The 19,709-nt window shown below is 48.2% G+C and overlaps 4 protein-coding genes across 4 annotated transcripts in view; all 4 read left to right on the forward strand.

Annotated features, from left to right (window-relative positions):
* LOC311428619 (ubiquitin carboxyl-terminal hydrolase 42-like) overlaps positions 1–19,709 on the forward strand; it is a 68,513-nt gene that overhangs the window by 10,914 nt on the left and 37,890 nt on the right. The window lies entirely within an intron of this gene.
* LOC311428612 (ubiquitin carboxyl-terminal hydrolase 42-like) lies at positions 218–8,730 on the forward strand (the record flags this gene model as incomplete). Its single annotated transcript, XM_084539975.1, has 13 exons — positions 218–512; positions 2,114–2,351; positions 3,104–3,304; positions 3,901–4,011; positions 4,171–4,273; positions 4,478–4,545; positions 4,702–4,772; positions 5,304–5,386; positions 6,283–6,394; positions 6,772–6,912; positions 7,107–7,207; positions 7,671–7,812; positions 8,020–8,730. Exons 2-13 carry the CDS (start codon positions 2,123–2,125, stop codon positions 8,728–8,730), a joined length of 2,073 nt encoding a protein of 690 aa, XP_084396101.1. The 5' UTR covers positions 218–512; positions 2,114–2,122.
* On the forward strand, positions 8,761–11,417 carry LOC311428613 (uncharacterized protein; the record flags this gene model as incomplete). The annotated part of the gene is made up of 4 exons (XM_084539976.1): positions 8,761–8,774; positions 9,724–9,878; positions 9,951–10,825; positions 11,341–11,417. The coding sequence occupies 3 exons, from the start codon at positions 8,761–8,763 to the stop codon at positions 10,796–10,798; spliced, it is 1,017 nt and encodes a 338-aa protein (XP_084396102.1). The 3' UTR covers positions 10,799–10,825; positions 11,341–11,417.
* On the forward strand, positions 11,947–18,935 carry LOC311428614 (uncharacterized protein; the record flags this gene model as incomplete). Its single annotated transcript, XM_084539977.1, has 4 exons — positions 11,947–11,982; positions 13,040–13,208; positions 13,313–13,633; positions 18,910–18,935. 4 exons carry the CDS (start codon positions 11,947–11,949, stop codon positions 18,933–18,935), a joined length of 552 nt encoding a protein of 183 aa, XP_084396103.1.

The raw sequence follows: 19,709 nt of genomic DNA on the forward strand, positions 1-19,709 counted from the left end.
CATCTCCAAATGAGAAATGGATGTATTTTGAAACAGTGGTGGTGGATCGGATTTCTTCTTTCTAGTGTTAATATTTGCTCTTGAATCGTACTTAATAGCTGGTAACACCTCAATCAGTTGTCAAAAATAAACTTAAAAATGTGTAAGGCTTATCTCATTGGTCAGTATAAAGATCAAGGTCTTCCCTTCCCTTCCCTTCCCTTCCCTTCCCTTCCCTTCCCTTCCCTTCCCTTCCCTTCCCTTCCCTTCCCTTCCCTTCCCTTCCCTTCCCTTCCCTTCCCTTCCCTTCCCTTCCCTTCCCATTTTCCCCAGTATTGTTTTTCTGTTCTCCTTCTCACTGCAGTCTTGATTTTGTTTCTTGTCCCTTAAGTATGTTTCCAATGTGTTGCTGAAACATTTTCCCTTTCAATCCTAAAAAAGGAGCTGTCACTGGTGAAGATCGGAGCTTATCCCTGAGCCCAGGAGCTGTCACCTTAGTCTTCCAATCGGACAAGGACGACTTCATTTCTCATGTAAATGCATTTGTCAGGTTTGCGTATTGTTTTTTCAGGAATGGAAAGTGTGTATAGAATGGATTTAAAATCAATTTTAAATGTAAAACGTCAAGGCAAAAAAGTTCTAATTACAACCTCTGCACACAATTTGCCAGCTGTGGGACTAGGAGTTTTCTTATTTACTGTGTTTTGTTTAACGTGTCTGAAGTTTAATGGACAGCAATCAAGGCGTGCTAGAAATCTGAAAGCACTTTATGCTTTGTTCTCTCCGTCATTTTGGTATAACAAACTAGCTTATGTTTTAAACCCTCCATGAGGTTAGTGGTTTCCCTAAAGGTAACAAGTCCCTGTGTGCTACAGTAAGACAGTAACAAAACATGAAGTATAGAAGTTCATCCTGTCATTATTCAGCTTCTGCCTATGGACACACAACTACGCTTATTTAAAGCGGTATCACCTTGAAACCTAATCAGCATTTTAAAAAGGACTTTGTAGCAGTTATTGGCTTTTGTCCTGGAGGGCTGAGGTTTGTTTTGTTTTGTTTTACATTCAGCATTTCCGTTTCTAGCTTACATTCCCCTGTTGTTTTGCATGAGGAAAGCGTGCAACTTTAGAAAGGAGAACGGAAAGAGCTGCTTTTTAGTCTAACTTTTCAGTTTGTCGTAGGAGTTTTAAATGTGGTAGGAGTAAAACACCAGAAGTACTGCTGCCAAAGTTATATTCAAACTCGTCTTTCTTGGAGAAGCAGAAGAAGCCCAGGGAGAAATGAATTTGCAAACATGCTCTTCATGCTCTCCTTTCCCAAGATTTCTCTGAGATATAGCCCATCCTCTGTGGGTTTTGAGGTATATGGTTCCCAGGAGTGAAAAGGAGGGCCAAACATCTCTCCTCTTGGATCTCAGCATGCCAGGGCTTTGGTGTACTGCCACTTACAGCTCCGCTTTTTCACCTGGAAAAAGCGACCGCATGATGTAGACTGAGGAGCCCTCACAGATTAACTTGCTATCACCAAGTGACGCCCATGAAAGGTGTATTTAAAAGCTAGGCTCATTCTAGAATCACAACAAACCCCTCATGACTGGTGCAGTAGACAGTGAGGTAGAGGGCGAGCCCTGGAAAGACAGAAGAAAAGTAGCAGTGAGTTCTGGGTACCTTTGTGCAGACGAAACAGAAAAACGCAGGCAGTGAAGTAATAGTGTTCCGTTACTAATGCCAGCAATAGATAATTGCAACAATTATCTATTAGATCATAGGTACTAATTAACAGATAATTGCGCAACTCCGGAAATCAATAAATAACTGATTCCCCTCAGAGAATGTCTTCTACATTTTTATATTAAAAAGACTCCAGAGTTGTAATGGATTAAAATCCTACGGAAGGGAAAGAAATGGCATCAGCCACTAGTTCTGCAGAAGCGAAAAGTAATACTGATAGAGTTTAGATGGAAATTTTCACTTTGTGTGTTTAGTTTGGGGATTCTTTTTAAATCATTCATACCAGCGATTTAGTTCTTAAGGCTGTTTCTTTGAGATTAAGTGACAGGACTTCTGTTACTCTTTTCTTCTTGGAGTGCTTCTTGATAGTCTTACGTCAACCAGAACTTCTGTCTCTGTCGCAGATGTGAACAATGACCGTAGCTAAGAAGCCCAAATCTTCAAAGCCTAAAAAGCCCTCTTCAAGGCAGTCTGGCAAATCCAAGAAACCAAGTCCTAAAATACTGATGTCACGCACCGCCAACTGGGGCCGGATAGTGCCTGCAGAAGATTCAAGCCAAGTCTCTGTGGCCCAAGGACGTGGAGGTGCTATTTACTGTAGATCATCTGAAAAATCTAAGGCTTTTGCCCCAAGAGATCTAAGTAAGTGTGCGTTCTATCCTGCCTCCATTGTCTTCAAAGCAAAAGTAGAAAATGCAGTTCTTACTTGTTGCACTGATAGAGAAGGGGACTACTGTGAAGAAAGACTTCAAAAGCGAATCCCCTAAGGCAACTGAAGTGACTGATGTTACAGAAATTAATTTTGATATATTTACAGTCAACAGAGAAATACGGGGAGCTTTTTGTAATGCACAGATTCCTCCATGTCTTTTCTGTTTTGCAGAGAAAAGTGTTTGATTGTTGCTATTCACAGCTTCCATTTTTCACAGGTTTTTTGAAGGATAACATTGCTCAGGAAAAGATCTGGTATCTGTAGGGGTACCGTCATTCCTAGTTCCTAGTTTTTACGTTTTTACCGTATAATTTCAAGTCTAAGTTTGTGGTTTAAGTTATAATAAGGAAAAAAAACAGTAGTTGAGTTAATCAGGTTAAAGATTATAGATGGAGAGGAACTTGGCGTTAGGTGCTACAAACAGAATGGCAGTTAGCCTTGCCTTAGAAGAATTAAAATGGTTGACTAAAATTGTTTGTTTTTTTTTTTTTTTTTTTTTTCCCCAAAACATTGTGTTGACCAGCCAATTTGAATTTGGTGGTATTAAAGCTGTCTGCAATAAGTTTTTCTGGTTTGGATTGTAGCTAGCTCCTCTAGGTGCTCCTGCAGAATAGTATTTTTTTAAATACCTTTCTTCGAAACAAACAAACAAGATCTCTTTTTAAATTTAACTTTCTTGCAGTCGTTAATGATGGAATTGCTCCGCCACAGAGCATTCTTTTTCCACCTGAGAAGATTTGTATGGATTGGCGAGAAACACAAAGTGTTGGAGTTGGCCTGTACAATCTTGGCAACACATGTTTTCTTAATGCTACTCTACAGTGTTTGACCTACACACCCCCACTTGCCAATTACATGCTTTCTCTTGAGCACAGCCAGTCATGTGAGTACTTTCTAACAGTATTTTGAATCTGTTGGATAGCTCTGAAGGTGAAAGAACAGCAGTGATTCTGTGAGATAAGCTTATTTGCCTGATTTTACCTGTAGCAGCTGGCTTTGAGCACTGTATTAGCAGTGGGCTCCGAATAGCATATGGAGTGCAATTAATGCACCATGTTTTATTTATTTATTTAGTTATTTGTTTGTTTGTTTGTTTGTTTGTTTATTAAAGGATTATTTATTGCTTCATGGGAATAATGAAGTGCATTGGACAGTAATGCATTTGGTAGTAATTTTAGAGAGTAATACATTTTGCAGCCTGTGGAGTTCACATTCCTGTCAGCCTTTACAACTGCGACTTTGCAGTAGTCTTTTAGATTTCTCATCACAACATGCATTTGAATACAGGCTTAGTGGATATTTTTCTTCTGTCAAGTTGTGTGAAATGAAATGTTACAAGACTGTTGGGACATTGGCATCTTGGGAGAATAGAATGTAGCAAGGAGAGTGGATATTGTATCTATAGTTTAAATTGTACTTAGATGTTTGTAGTTCTGGATATTTCGCTGGACTGGGATGCTTTGCTCTTTCACTCTTCAGGTCGTGAACAAGATTTTTGCATGATGTGCACGATGGAGACTCACATTAACCAGGCCCTGCGTTGCACTGTTGATGCCATCGAGCCTACGCATGTTATCAGTAATCTCAGTCGTAAGTGGCTTCAGATGTGTTTCTTTTCGATAGCTTGTAATCTTCAAATAATTATTTGATGTGTCTAAGTGGTTTTAACACTCCAATGAAGAGAGATTTTAGAAATACAAGAATGATTTCATTTTTAAATGAGGTCAATACTATCATCTTCTTATTTAGGAATAGGACAACATTTCCGTTTTGGCAGTCAAGAAGACGCACACGAGTTCTTGCGCTATACTGTTGATGCTATGCAGGAAGCGTGCTTGAACGGAAGCACCGAGTAAGCATAAACAAGTTCACTTTCATACATTCTCTAGCACCTTCTAGTCCTTTATTTACTCTCAGAAATGATCTCTAGCACCTTTTAGTGCCTTATTTACTATCAGCAACGCAAGTCTACATCATCCTTGGTTTTCATCAAACTCTTTGAAGAGTTAATTCTGTGCCTTAAATCTTCTGAGGTCTGATTATAATTTATTTCCAGATTGGACAGATCTTCTCAAGCTACCACCATCATTCATCAAATATTTGGAGGATTTCTAAGATCGAGAGGTACTTGAAAAAATATTCCTGTCCTTAGAACTGATCTGTGTCTTTTGTCGGTAGTAAAGCAGTCTGTAGTTTGTCTAAAGTAGTATCTGTCAACAACTTGAATTTGGACAGTTAGTCTCCTTCACATAATGTTAAGCATTTATATTTTGTTTCCAGTGAAGTGCTTGAATTGCAAAGCAGTTTCGGATACGTATGAGGCATTTCTTGATATCACTTTGGATATAAAGGTAAGATGTTTTCTAAATATAATTCATGATGTTTAAGTACATGCATAACTTTCTAAATTAAACTTGTTTAACTTAAAAAACCAAACCACATATAATGTTAAAACGTAAGAGCTTGGTGGTGCTAAGGAAGTGGATTGGACTTTGTCCTTCCGTGGAACCCATGTAAATAGTCTCCACATTTGCATTGGGTTTAAGGGGAAAGAATTCTCTTTCTGCAAAAATTATAATGCTGTCATACTTCTTTGTTGTTCTACCTCAATATACATCTAATTGTTAGACTGATGAATTTGTCCCCAGTATTGATGACAAAGCACACTGTAGATGCTGTCTAGGCTACTGGAAAAGTATTTGTTCCAAAGTCAAATGCCTTCCAGGTGAGGTCAATGCTGAGCATGCTCTTTCTGCCTCCTTCTTCACAGTGCTCCTAGTAGATCGCTTGAGTATGTTAGTAAGATTCTCTTATAAACTACTAGTATGTCTCTGGAATTCTGAATTACGGTGACTTTACGCTCTTCTTTCTCGCTGCTCTAGGCGGTTTCGTCTGTTAGCAGAGCTCTGGAACTCTTTGTGAAACCTGAAGAGCTGGATGGAGAGAATTGCTATAAATGTAGCGAGTAAGATTTTGACGTCAGTTTTCTATGTTGCATGACTCTGTTGGACTACCTCTAAACTTTGGATCTACTTACAAGTTTTGTGGAAGTTTATAAAAGACTTGGATTTTTGTTTCCTTGGAGGGGGGAAGTCTTGTTCATAGGCATTCCCTATGGGTTTGCAATTCTCTGGCTTGTATTTTGCCATCAGAATTCAAAAAGAGCTACTTTTGTTCTTTCTATTTATTAGCTCTCGACAGTACTTTTCTTGATGTAAACTGCCCAGTTTCCGTTGTTCTCTGGGCTAGTGGCTAATTTTCACTGCTTACACCGTAGGTCCTACCTTGGAGCGGGCAATGTGTCAAACTGAACTATTTTGTTTCAAAGGATGGCAGATGGTTTCAGTGTCTTTCCAGACAAGCTCAGTACATGAAGACTTCCTACTGTTAAATGTCTCCCTCCTGTAGAATGACCATGTGCTTCTGTTGTATTTTTGATGTTGATAGTCGACCTATGTTGGAGATTATTTGCAATTTCTAGCCCTGGGGACCAAGGCTCTCTCGTTCCGCTTTCAGTATTTGTATTCCCCTTGAAAGCTGAAAGAATGTATCCAGGATTGGAGTTCAAATAGCCACTTTTGTAGACCAAGAAATGGTACCTTGCCATCCAACCTGGTCATACCCTTTTGTGAGAGATTCCTGTTCCCGCTATGCTCTGAGTTGTTGGGAAAATTGACCTTCTTCTGTGTATTAACAAACCTGACACGCAGTGCATGGGTTTATGAAAAGAAAAAAGACCAACCTATTATGCAAGTAAATATCATTCAAATAGCATAGGCATGCGTGAGACATTAAAAGGAGTTTGTTTTGGGGGCGAAAAAAGAAGATGCCTTCAAACACTTATCTCTGCTTGGTTTTAAGGTGTAAAAAGATGGTTCCTGCATCCAAGAGATTTACCATACACCGTTCTTCCAAGGTTCTCACAATATCACTGAAAAGATTTGCAGATTTCACAGGTGGAAAGATCAACAAGGTATATTTACCACTGTAATGCAACTATATCATTGTGTAATGGGACATCCCCCAAAGCTGAAAGTTGTTAATATTTTCAGACAATAATTGTAGACTAACGACTATGGCTTATTCTTTCTCTTAATATCAATAAAGTTCCCGCTTGACAAGAAGCATATGCTTTCCTCTGAGAAGGCTGATTCATCAGGAAACAGTTCTCTGCAACTTCTAGTCTTAACCGTTGTTTATGGGAAGACTTATTTGTAGTGAATCAAGAAATATATTCGAGAAATATATTCTAGAAATCAATTCTAGTCTGTGTTTTTTGGAAGTGTTTTTCTCTGGCTAGTCCACGAAGTACTCTGGGATAATTTTTCTATCTTCTTGATGTCTCTTTAGGAGGTGAAATATCCGGAGTATTTGGACCTGAGAGCCTACATGTCGCAGTCAATGGGAGAACCACTGCTCTATGCCTTATACGCGGTGCTGGTACATCACGGTGTCAGCTGTCACTCAGGACACTATATATGCTATGTAAAGGTAGAAGTCAACAGCATTTCTAACAGGGTAAAGGTTGTGCTGGCAAACCAATTAAAGCATGACTAGCAGCTACTGTTTCTAGGGAAAAAGATTTCATTATATTTTTATTTGACACATGTGTATTTTGTTCCTATCCGTGATTTCAACTGGAAAACGTGCAATTCACCTAAAGAAATCATTGTCTTTATTTGCAGGCTGGTAATGGACTTTGGTATCAGATGAATGATGCTAAAGTAGTGCATACTGACATTAAAAGAGTTCTTGGTCAGCAAGCTTACATACTTTTTTATATCAGGTAATAACAAATCTTAAAATGTGTTCAGAAGAGATTTACTTTCCTGTTATTGATATTTTTCTGTTTTGCAAGTGTTTTTCTTGCTGTCCCGGGAGAAGATTATTATTTGTCTAATTCAGTTCTGTCTAACCTGAAATTCTCTGTGTCGTTTATTATCTTTTGTTGCTTGGCCTTAAACTGCAGCACTTGTGTAAATTGCTATCTATGTGTTATCTGTAGCTGGCTACTTTAGAGAAGGAGAGAAATGAAGGTCATCTGTGGTGTAAGAATGAATTATTGCTCTGCAAGTGATAGTCTTAGTAGGAAGACTGTTCTCTACTTTTCAGTCTGTAGTCTTGGCGAAGCCTTCTGTAGAGAAGGCTTCCATATCGTATGAGCTGTTCCTCTAAAATGATAGGATGGGATTTAATCCAAGAGTAGGCTGAAAGAAAAACTAAACTACGATCACTGCTCTTTTCTGAAGGCGCTATGATTTGACACTTGGAGAACGTGCGTTTTACTTGCCAGCACCATCTTATCCCTGTTCATTCCCTCCTGGTCAGCAGGGGGCTAATAGTAAGCAGGCTGGATTTCTGGGACCACGACTTCTTCCTCATATGATTAAGGTAATTCAGGGAAGCGGGAGGGCAGATAACGGCACCAAACTGCTAGTGGGTTTGGGGTTTGGTGTGGGGTTTTTTGTTTGGTTTTAAGCATCTTTTTAGGTGTTAAGACCATTTGTAGAAACACTCAGTAGGAGAGTTTTGTGTTTCAAAATGTTACATGCAGTGTTTGCGTTAATCCATCTTGCAATTTCTTCTTTTTAAATACAGAATTCAAGCCGTTTAAATGGAAATGGATCCATAAAAGAGGACACAAAGACCACTGGTGTCACCCTAAAAAGGCCATCTTCAGCACCACCAATGGCCTGTGTTCAAAACCAGGCAATTACCAGGCCTTCAATGACTGATACGTCAAGAAAACAGAAGATCACCATCAGTATTCACAATAAATTGCCTGCTCGTCAGACTGTGTCACAGCCTGACTGTCTTAGCAGTGCTGTGGAGGATGAAGATCTCTACCAGGCTGTTCCTTCATCCACAATTACAAATTCGGTAATGCAAATGAAGCAAATGCAAACAAACAAAAAAGTTTCTGATGAAATTTTTGTGGAGCCAACAGTGAATGAAAATCCTAAACTCAGCTCTGATAACACAGTCCCTTATGGTGCAGAATCTTCAGGAAAATCTGAGGAGGAGTCAAAGGGCTTATTTCAAAGGAATTGCAATGCAATGTCCTCTAATGGAATTTTGGTTGGAAAGGTAGTCCGTACATTGCAGCATTCCGATTCTTCCTGTCAGAATGCTGACAAAGGAAGATCCCAGCATGAGCTGCCAAAAACAGATTCACTAAATGGTGCTATTAGGTTAGTTAATGAATCTAAAGAAAACGGACTGAAACTTGATGATTCCACTTGCCGAGTTGAACCTGTTAAACCTTCTGAGATGTTCTTTTCTAAAACAAATGGATCGCTTGAAACATAGATTTGCTCCATCGAGAATTTCTCACCTACGATGTATTCGGGAGTGTTTATTGTGTTCCTAATTCAGGTGAAATACTGAGAAAACACAGCACACATGTGATCGTAAGGCTTTGTGGTATTATCCCCTTAGAATTTGCAGACCTGAGCTTACATTAGAACTTGTCAACTTAAGCTCAGCTGAGATAAAAATTCCTAAGTTTCATAAAGTAGATTTTGGGGGGTGAGTTGGGGTTATCTTTGAAGTGTAGATAATGCATACAACTCACAGCGGTCTTGCTTACCATTTAATGGAGACATTCTGACAAGACTAGTCCTCAGTACTACTACAAATAGTATTTTTTTGTCTGCTGACTTGTGCGTTTTAATTGCAGATGCCTGGAGCTATGCCTTCAGTCAATCGAGAAGTCATCACGGAGTCCTTCAGAGCCAGCCAGCTGAACAGCTTGTCAGAGGAAATGAGGTAAAATGAGCACAGTCTGATTAAGACAAGACTTTATGGAAGTTCGTTACAGTTTTATCTGTCTACTAATAGTATTTAATGGAAGGATTTAAATTAGTACAATTCCATACTGTGTGTCCAGTGTCACGAACAGAACTAATGATCAGCACTGAGCATATCACTCTGATGCAGGTTGGTGCCTCAAGGAGAACTTGTGTTCCTTTATAGAATGTTTTTCCATTTTTCTCCACTGTCTGGAGAAACACTGGCTGTTCCCCGCTCGCCCCTATGCCTTTTTTCTCAGAGCAGCAGGTGGAAGGAGACAGATGCGTTTGCTTTTTTAGTGCAATGGCTTCAGAAGCAAGAGGGGAAAAAGCACTTTCTCTGGGAGCTGAAGAAGGTGTCCTAATCACAGGAGAGGTTTCTAAATGGCATATCTTTGCGAGCGTTCCTGTAGTCCGGAGGTTTTTGTTTGTTTGCTCGACGTTGGAAGGTTTTACTCTTAATATTCACGTCCTTCAGCAGAAGTGAGAAATGGGTTTTTATTTTATGCAGTGTTGCGGAACCTCCGAAATCTCCTGGGAATGATGAATACCTCGCCCAGTACCAATGTGATGACGGTGGAGACAAGGAGAAACCAAGAAGATCAAAAGAACGTGACCTCATTTCAAAAGAAAATGTTTTGTACGGCAAAGACTCTTCTGAGCCTGGTGAGAAATTGCGGCAAACTTCCTCTCTCGAGTCTGACACTGAATGTAGCTCTAACAATCTTTCTTCCTTAGCTATTGCAGATAGACGCCAAGATACAAAGGACAAGACTAAAACCACTGAGAAAGAGCATTACCGAAGCAAGAGGGAACATGCTCCTAGTGAAGAGAAGGAGAGTCAAAAAGCAGGTCCTTCCAGCAAGAGGAGGTGTTCTCAGAGCGTGGAATTTGTTGAGCAAAAGAGTCACAAGCAGGAGTACTGGGAGGGAAGCAGGTACAGATCTTTCCCTCGTGAAAGAAACAGCCCTGAGAATGGCAGAAGAGCAGTCAAATATTCAAAGTACAGATCTGGCAGCGGAGGAAGATCAGAACAAGGTAGCAATAGGTACTACCGATCCAAAGGGGAAAGAAGTTGGAGCAGAGAAAGATACTATCGAGACGAAGCACGGAGATGGGAAAGATGTGGCTATTACAAGGATTACTATTCACCTCATGCGACAGGAGACAGTAGAGAGAGAAAGTTCTCTCACGGCGATTCAGCCTTTGACAGATCGACTGCAACTTACTACAGCAGGTCACATAAGCATTATCATTACAAAAGCGGATGGCCTCACGGTTCCCTCTTGAGAGAGGAAGATGTACGTCGCTTTGGCACACCCCGAGCAGACTTGCATCGTTGCTCGGTACCTCAGCAACATTCCAGAAGACATTCTCGTGAAAGACATGCGCTTCCACCTGTGTCAGCTCATTTGGAGAACTGTCGCCAGAAAACTGAAACAGAAGGAAACAGAAAAAGAAAATATACCCGTGCAGAAGGTAGTGAAAGTGAAATAGAAAGGAAAGACAGAAAGATAGAAAAGGAGCTTGTAGGTGGTGAAAAAAATGCAAAAATATCACAAGTTCTGGAAGAAAAAGAAGTCTAAGGATAAAGATGGAGAGAAGGATTCCAAGTAAGCAAGGATTCCAGCATACTCCGCATTTTTTATCCTAATTCTTTTCTGGGTGCTTCTCATGTCTTCCTTTTTTTTTTTTTTTTTTTTTTTTTTTTTTTTTTTTCCTCGTGGTTTCTAAGTTATTTAGATAGCACCAGCTGGCTGGGGATCATGTTGTTAGGTTGATCAGTGAAGACAGGAAAGCTCTTGCTGAATTGTGTCAGAGCACTAGCTTTGGACCACATAGTTCGAATCACATCCGTACACCATTCCAGATTAGGTTAAAAGATTTTTTCTGCTTGCACGTATTCCAGAGCTAGCCGTTGTTAATGATCTGTGTACAAACCAGGACCTATGGTCCTTCAATCTGACGGCTTAAGTTTGCTGCATCTAAAGTAAGTTGCGTGTGCACAAAGCACCACAAAATAGCTGACATGCTGCAAATCATCACCTGTGGTAAAATAAATCAGGTTTCATATAGGCAACAAGTGCCACATCTTTTTTTCCCTTTTTAACTTGCATGTTTCTTTCAGACTTCATGATTTGTGTTTCTGTGCGCTCCGCTTTGACAATGCCAATCGCAAGCGTAAGAAAAAGAAGAAAAAGGAGAAGAAAAAGAAGAAAAAGGAGAAACACCAGGAAAGCGAAAGGCTCCTTGGAACACTTAGATCCTCGTTTCCAGAAGATAACGCGGGAGAAGAAGGAAGAATGCCATCCTCCAGATGGCTCTTCATGTCAGTAATGCAGAAGTGAGAGCAGTAAACAACCTTACAAGGAAGGGAAGACTTCCAGTGCAGGCGAAAGCAAGAAATACTGCTCCATCGCATCCAACGACTATACTAAAGGTAAGCGGCCGCAGCGTGTGTGAGGAATTCCTTTTATATTAATCTCGAGATTATTTCAAACAGTCTTGAAGTGCTTGATGACTTAACAGTCTGCAGATTTATTATCAAATCAAAAAAAAACCCCACTTGGTAGACTATTTTTTTCCCAGTTTTGAATGGCCACTAGGAAAGAAGGCCTGAAATAAAGAGGTTAAAGGCAAATGGTTTTCATTTGGTTTGATGATGAAGTGGCAAACAAGAGGAAGAGTTGCAAGCTCCCTTCTTAAATTCAGTCCAGCCAAGTAGGAAAAGTAAATGTGGACGGACAGCTGTATGTTGGCAAAGAAGATAGTAGGGAGCAAGGAGGTTCAGCAGTCAAGATGGAAGGTGATGCCATGAGGCTTAGAGGCTAGTAATGTTCTAATGAACATGGCCAAGTCTTGCGCTGGGCAGCCTGCTTGGGTCCAAAGCCTGCAGTCCTCCCCAAGATGTCGGCGAGGGGCTGGTGAGCCGTTGGGACGGAACCCCCGTTGCCCGGGTTCCCCAAGCAACCGCCCCACTCTCCAGCCACCATGGCAGGTCCAGCAGCCGGCTCCCGCTCCTCCCGGGGCTGCGGCCCTGCTGGCGAGCCCAGCGCCCCAGAGCTCAGCCCAGCGGCCTTTTTCCCACAGAGGGTTTCCCCAGACGGCTTCCGCGGCTTGCGCAGACGCAAAACTCCCCCTTCGTCGTCCCAGCCGTGCCGCCAACGGTGGCTGCCTGGCTGCTGCCCTCCCTCCCCGGAGCGACGGCGCTGCCCTTGCAGCCCCCGCAGGTACCCACCCTCCCCTCCGCGCTGCCCCAGGCCACCGTCTGGCACGTGGTGCCGGGGGTCCAGGGGCAGGTGCTGCAGCTCCCCGCCGGGGTGCAGCTGCCACCTGGGGGGCACCTCCCAGCCCAGGGGCAACACCTGCAGCTTGGGCAGCTCCCCGCCGGGGGGCAGCTCCCTGCTGTGGGGCAGCTCCCCGCCGTGGGGCACCAGCTGCAGCTGGTGCAGCTCCCCGCTGTGGGGCAAAACCTGCAGCTGGTGCAGCTCCCCGCTGTGGAGCAAAACCTGCAGCTGGTGCAGCTCCCCGCTGTGGAGCAAAACCTGCAGCTGGTGCAGCTCCCAACCATGGGGCACCAGCTGCAGCTGGTGCAGCTCCCCGCCGGGGGGCAGCTCCCCCACACCGCTCCTCCCTGTGCCCCCGTCCATCAGTGGGGACAGCCCATGGTGACGGGGACACTGGTACCCCACCATGCGCTGGGGCTGGGGCCCAGGGCCGTGCTCCATGGGGAGCTCCTGCACCCCGCAGGCACCTGCCTGTTGCAGGCCCCCGCCCAGCGCAACCCCCCGCCACCCCTCGTCCCGGGGCCTCCGCTGCGGGGGCAGGCGCTCCCCACGCCCCGCACCCTGAGCAGCAGCCGGGGGCAGCTGCCGGAGCCCTGCTTGCACGCCGTGGGGCTCAGCGAGGACCAGGGGCCCCCGCTGCCCGGCCCCACTGCCCCCAAGCCTGCCCAGGCTCCAAGGACCGCCAGCACCCAGACGGCGACGCCTGACGGTGAGTTTGGGGCTGGCACAGCCGGCCGCTGGGCGCCCCACACCCAGGGGCCATGGGAAAGCTGACATCGCCCGTCTTGGGGGATTTTCTTGCTTCGTCCTCAGCGGCGACAGCCCCGCAGGTGCCTGAGGAGCCCCCGCAGCTGCCCGAGCTGGGCCCTGATGCCTTTGCCGAGGCCTTTCCAGAGCTGGCAGGGGACAGCCAGCAGCTGCAGCACATGCAGGACGAGCTCCTGGCCGACCTGGACATCCCCATCCCCGGCATGGAGGAGCTGCTCAGCTGGCTCGATGCCGTGGAGCCCCAGGACGCCTTCCCCGATTTGCCCAGCAGTCCTGCCCTCAGCCGCTTCCTCTCGCAGCTGCCCGACCTCTGCGAGGACATCGAGGAGCCGAGCACGCAGGGACTGGAAGCCACAGGAGCCCTCGGTGAGGTCCCCTCAACCCCTGGGCTGCGCCCCGAGAAGCTTGAGGGTGGGCTGTCGCTGCAGTCCCCCGTCGTGCCAGCAGTGAGCCCCCCGCTCAGCCCTGCAGCCAGTCCCCTGCCCAGTGCGCTTAGGAGCCCCCTACCCAGTCCACCCCTGAGTCCCCCCAGGAGCCTCCCTGACACCCAGCTCCTCAGTGCCCTTAGTAGACCCCTGCCCCAACCCCCCCAGCGTTCCCTCAAGACCCACCCCAACCCCAAGGTCCCCAGTGCCCTTAGTAGACCCCAGCCCAAATCCCCCCCGAGTTCTCCCAAGAAACGCCCCAACCCCAAGGTCCCCAGTGCCCTTAGTAGACCCCAGCCCAAATCCCCCCCGAGTTCCCCCAAGAAACGCCCCAACCCCAAGGGCCGCACTGACCATAGGAGACCCCTGCCCAAACGCCCCCTGGGTCCCCTCAAGAGCCCCCCGCCTGCCCCTGCGTCCACCGGCACCAAGCGGGGGGCCAAGCGCCCTGCGCCCAGCAGCACCCCCGGGACAGCGCAGAGCTGCCAGCACAGGAGGCCGACGACAGAGAACCCCCCCGGCAAGGAGAGGAAGACGCTGCTGGGCCAGGCTGGCCAAGGCCGCAAGAGACCGTGCCAGGGGAAGACGGGTGGCAGCAGCACGGTGGCTGGCAGCAGCAGGGAAGCAGGCAGCAGCGGGCAGCAGCTGGCGATCAACAGCACCACGGCACCCAGCAAGAGAGCGCGAAGCCCGGGGGCTGCAGGGGGGCAAGGAGCAGCGGCGCCACCTCCCCGCAGAGCGCGGCTGCTGCCGGAGACTCCGAGTGGGGAGCCCCGTGCCGTGCGGCCCCAGGACAGGCTCTGTCCCCAGGCCAGCGGGGCCAGGACGCTGCAGCGCCAGCAGCCGGGGACAAAGACCCCCAGCGAGACTTTGCAGCCGCTGGGGGCCAGGGCCAAGGCGCTGGGGCCAGCGTGCCAGCTGGCCTGTGTGCAGCCGCAGCCCACCTCCAGCAGCCCCAGCAGCATGCCCAGCGCCCCGCCGACAGTGCCAGGCTCCAGCTACCCGTGACCGACCTCGGGCTTCTCCTCGACGGCCCCCGCAGCACCCAGGCAGGCACAGAGACCTCTGCAGGCACCTGCTCCAGCTTCAGCCACGCTCCTCAGCCCTTGCCCCTCTCGCTTGCCCTCTCCCCTCTCTCGTGCTGGAGCTAGGGGATGGGCTTGCCACTCACAGGGATGGCAACAGCGCCAATGGCAAATGCGCGCGCGCCTCACCCAGGAAGGTGGCAATGGCAAGCTGGGGAGATGCTGGCAGCAGCTGGGCTGGGAAAGCTTGGCCATGGCAACTGCTGCTTGGGACACCAAAGGGCTGAGAGACAAGACTTGCTTCTTCTTTCGGGGCATTGCTCTTCTTTCCTGCCTTCTGGATTAAATTCCTCTCCTTAGGTGGTCACTCAGCAAGGCCTCTGCCTGCAGAGCACTTCTTCTTGCACTGGCATGCCAAGGGGATAAGAACTGGGAGGTTTTGGGGACAGCAAATGATCAGTGGGATGGGAAGTGATGATGGGGATAGCAATTCATTGGAATGGGACAAATGGGTTTTATTTGTATTAAATTTAAATTTTTAAATTTTCATTTAATTTGTTGGTTTTCCTATTTATTTAATTAAATCCACTTTATTGACTGTGTTGTACGGTATGGCATTGTTTTATTATTATAAAATTATAAGTATTTAATAGCATTAAATATTTTTATATATTAATATCTTATAAACTGTAAGTATCATTATTTATTATTTTGTTGGTTTTTATTCCTTTTCTACCCTATTAAACTCTCTTTATCACAACGCACTGGTTTGGATTTTATTTTTCCTTCCGAGTCGTTCTGGATTCACTCCGGATGGGGGGACACTAGCGAACGCCTGTGTGCTTCAGATCCAAGGTCACCTTTGCCCTCATTCAAGATACATATTTGCATCTGTTGTTGTGAAACAAAATTAACAACAGGAACAATAAAGTTACCTACTTGCTAGCAGCAGCTCTACATTTGCTGGGGTCTGCTCTGTGCATTTTGAAGACCATTCCATGCTCTTCAGCCCCTTCAGGAGGAAATGTATGGTTCTAGGAAAATGCGTCTTGACCTGATGCAAAGCTGTGACGCAGCCTGCAGCTGCTGCAAGCCCTGGCATTTTACCTGCAGCCCCTCCAACAACTCTGATGTTCCCTGCATCGACTTCAACCACTGCGGCAGGACCTGAGGCCCCTCAAAGCCTTGTCACACACCCTGCGGCCCCTCGAGCCCCTGGCATGTTCCCTGCAGCCCCTCCAGCCCCTGGCATGTTCCCTGCAGCACCTCCAGCCCCTGGTATGTTCCCTGCAGCCCCTCCAAGCCTGGCACAGGCCCTACAGCTGGCTCCGGGGACGACCCCGTTGCTGTCTCAGGCACCAATACACACAAGGGGAAGGAATGCATGCAGAAGTCATCTCGTTTCGGAAGGGCAGAAAGTCCTCCCAAGAAGAGGAAGGAGCAAGAGGAAGGCGAGGCAGCCTACCCCAAGGTAGGGCCATCCCAGGGCACAGGAGGCTGTTGGAAAGGAGATTAGATAGAAAAGCAGCAGGAAGCAGGTGATCCCCATCCCTGGGCGAGCTGCGAGCCATGGGACAAGATTGCAGCTGTCCTCCAGGCGAGCACATTGTCAGCTGGCTGCTGCGCTGCTGGGATAGCAGCTGCGGGAGCCTGGCAGCAGAGGGCAGGGAAGCCAAGCAGCTGGGATCCTTCTCTGGGGAAGGGGGCACTGAGAAAGCGCTTGCAAACGGGGCACAAGCCCTCAGCCTCTGGAGGCGTGAAGGAAAGGGATCCCTTCTGGGAAGATGCTGTGGGCTTGCTGAGGCTCGAAGAACAGACGGTGCTGGCTGCTACCAGCGTGCTGCAGCAGCGGCAAGACAGAGCCGTGGTGGTTTTCCTCAGCTGGGCAGCTGAGCTCCAGCACAAGCGCTCTCTCCCTGCCCCTCCTCCAACGCCAAGGGGAGAAAAGAGGCTGGCAAGGGCTCAAGGGCTGCCAGAAGGACACGGAGATCACTCCACAAGGAGCGTCACGGGCAAAGCAGGCTCAGCACAGCCTGTTCCAGTCCAGCCCGGGGCCTGCTCCTGAGGGGGCTCCTCCACCCGCAGGGGGGCTGCAGCGTGGAGATCTGCTCCACGGGGGACCCATGGGCTGCAGGGGGACAGCCTGCTCCACCAGGGGCCTCTCCCTGCACAGGCCGCAGGGGAACTGCTGCTGGGAGCCTGGAGCACCTCCTGCCTCCTGCTGCACGGACCTTGGGGGCTGCACAGAGCTTTCTCACTCCTCCCTGAGCCAGACGCTGCTGGGCAGCAGCTTTTGTTCCCTTTCTTAGATGGGCTCTCCCCCAGGCGCAAACATCATCCTTTTGCTCTGCGTTCTGGGCAGCAGCGGGTGGGTCCCTCCTGGAAGGAGCCTCCTGGCAGCGGCCCTGAGCTCCCATGGGGCAGCTGCTGCATTCTCCTCACAGAGGACACCCCTGCAGCCCCCCGCTCCCACAGCCTGGCCATGCAAACCCAAGCCAAGACACCGAGCGAGCCTCCCTGATTGCCAGCCAGCAGCTGGCTCAGCCTGAGACCCCAGGCCAGTGCCCACAAGACTCTCCAGGGCCTTGAAAAGCAAGCCTTGTGGGGACGGAGCACCCACAAAGAACAGACTCACACAACAGGACTCCTTGCCAACACCGCCTCACAGACACCTGGGCCTTGAGCGGGTAGCTCACCTTGAGTGAGCTCGTTTCCTTCCCAGTAGCTGAAATGTGCCATTTCGGGGGCATTTGGGGGCTACAGCGTGCTGCTGAGAGGGTTGTTGGAGCTCCTGCAGGGCAGTGCTTCCACTAAGGCAAGGCCTTTTCTGCATCTTCTACTGCCCTGCAAGCGAGGATGCTTGGGGCACACAAGAAGCTGGCAGGGGACACAGCTGCAGGGATTGCAGGGATTCCTAAAGTCATAGCCAAATACAAGAAAGACAGGAGGACGTGATGCTTCCGAGAGAAAGGAGCTCGCTTTGGGGTCCAAATCCATCCATTTTTCAAATTAAAATATTTTCATATATTTTATTTGGGGCCTCCTCCTCCACCATCACTTCCTCCAACACATCCTCCTCCTCCTCATTTTCTAGGATTTTTCTGTTTTTTATTTTTTGGCCTCCTCCTCTCCCACCTCCTTCTCCTCACCCACTTTTTTTGTATTTGTGATTTTTTTGGCCTCCTTCTCCACAACCTCCTCCTCCTCCACGTCCTCCTCCTCCTCTTTTTTTGTCTTTTACATTTTGGCCTCTTCCTCCTTTTCAACTCCTCCTCCACCACTTCCTCTTCCTCCTCCACCACATACTACTATATATATATATATATATATATATATATATTTTTTTATTATTATTATTATTTTGGACTCCTCCTCCACAACCTTCTCCTCCGCCACCTCCTCCACCTATGCTTCTTTTGTCTGGATTCTTTTTTTTTGGCCTCAACCTCAAACACCTTTCCTTCCGCAACGTCCTCCTACTATTATTTTGTTATTTTTTCGATTTTTTTTGCCTCCTCGTCCACCGCCTCCTCCTCCTCCTCCACCGCCTCCTCCTCCTCCTCCACCGCCTCCTCCTCCTCCTCCACCGCCTCCTCCTCCACCGCCTCCTCCGCCTCCGCCTCCTCCTCCTCCGCCTCCTCCACCGCCTCCTCCTCCTCCTCCACCGCCTCCTCCTCCTCCTCCACCGCCTCCTCCTCCTCCTCCTCCACCGCCTCCTCCTCCTCCTCCTCCTCCACCGCCTCCTCCTCCTCCTCCTCCACCGCCTCCTCCTCCTCCTCCACCGCCTCCTCCTCCACCACCTCCTCCTCCTCCTCCACCGCCTCCTCCTCCTCCACCGCCTCCTCCTCCACCACCTCCTCCTCCTCCTCCACCGCCTCCTCCTCCTCCAACGCCTCCTCCTCCTCCACCGCCTCCTCCTCCTCCACCGCCGCCTCCTCCTCCTCCAACGCCTCCTCCTCCTCCTCCACCGCCTCCTCCTCCTCCACCGCCTCCTCCTCCTCCTCCACCGCCTCCTCCTCCTCCACCGCCTCCTCCTCCTCCTCCACCGCCTCCTCCTCCTCCTCCACCGCCTCCTCCTCCTCCTCAACCACCGCCGCCTCCTCCTCCTCCTCCTCCTCCTCCTCCTCCTCCTCCTCCTCCACCACCACCACCTCCTCCACTACCTCCTCCTCCTCCTCCTCTCCATTTATAGGGAGGAGCAGCCACATCCCCGGTTGATGACAGGCTATTTGCATAATAGCTAACAATCGCTACCCAGGCAACCAGGCCACAAGCAATGCATCACAGAGCGTCATCAAGTTGCTAGGAGCCGCCAGCTGCTACCTTACAGGGCTACGGTGCCATGGTCCTGTGGGATTACAAACAGAACTAGAATTAGGAGCGGTGGTCAACGCTCAGCGCCAGAGAGGGTGTTTTGTTTTGGAGTCCTCTGCCTCCTCCTCCTCAACCACCTCCTCCTCCACCTCCTTCTCCTCCTCCACCTTCTACTCCTTCTCTTTTGTTTTTTGTTTTTTTTTGGCCTCCTCCTCCACCACCTCCTAGTCCTCCTCCACCTCCTCCTTTTTGTTTTTCTTTTTTGCTGCCACTTCCTTCTCTCACATTCTACTATTTCTCCTCCACCTTCTCTCCTCTTCCACCTCCATTGTGTCCCTCTGCCTAGCCCTTGCTCACCTCCTCTTTTGTCACCGCTTCCTACTCATCCGTCTCCTTTTCCAGAAATGCCGCCACCTCCTCAATCTTCTCCGCCACCTCCTCAATCTTCTCCGCCACCACCTCCTCCTCCGCCACCTCCTCCACTGCCCCCTTCCCCTCTTACCCCCCCCCTTTTCCACCTATGCCTCTTCCTCATCCTCCTCCTTTTCTGTTTCCATCTTCTCCCATCTCCCCTCTCCAGCACTCTGGCTCCCACTGCCCCCCTTTGGCCCTTTTATAGGGAGGAGCAGCCACACCCCTGACTGATGACAAGCCATTTGCATAAGAGCTAACAATCGC

Source organism: Aythya ferina, assembly GCF_964211825.1.
Source record: "Aythya ferina genome assembly, contig: HAP1_SCAFFOLD_103, whole genome shotgun sequence".
NCBI lineage: Eukaryota > Metazoa > Chordata > Aves > Anseriformes > Anatidae > Aythya > Aythya ferina.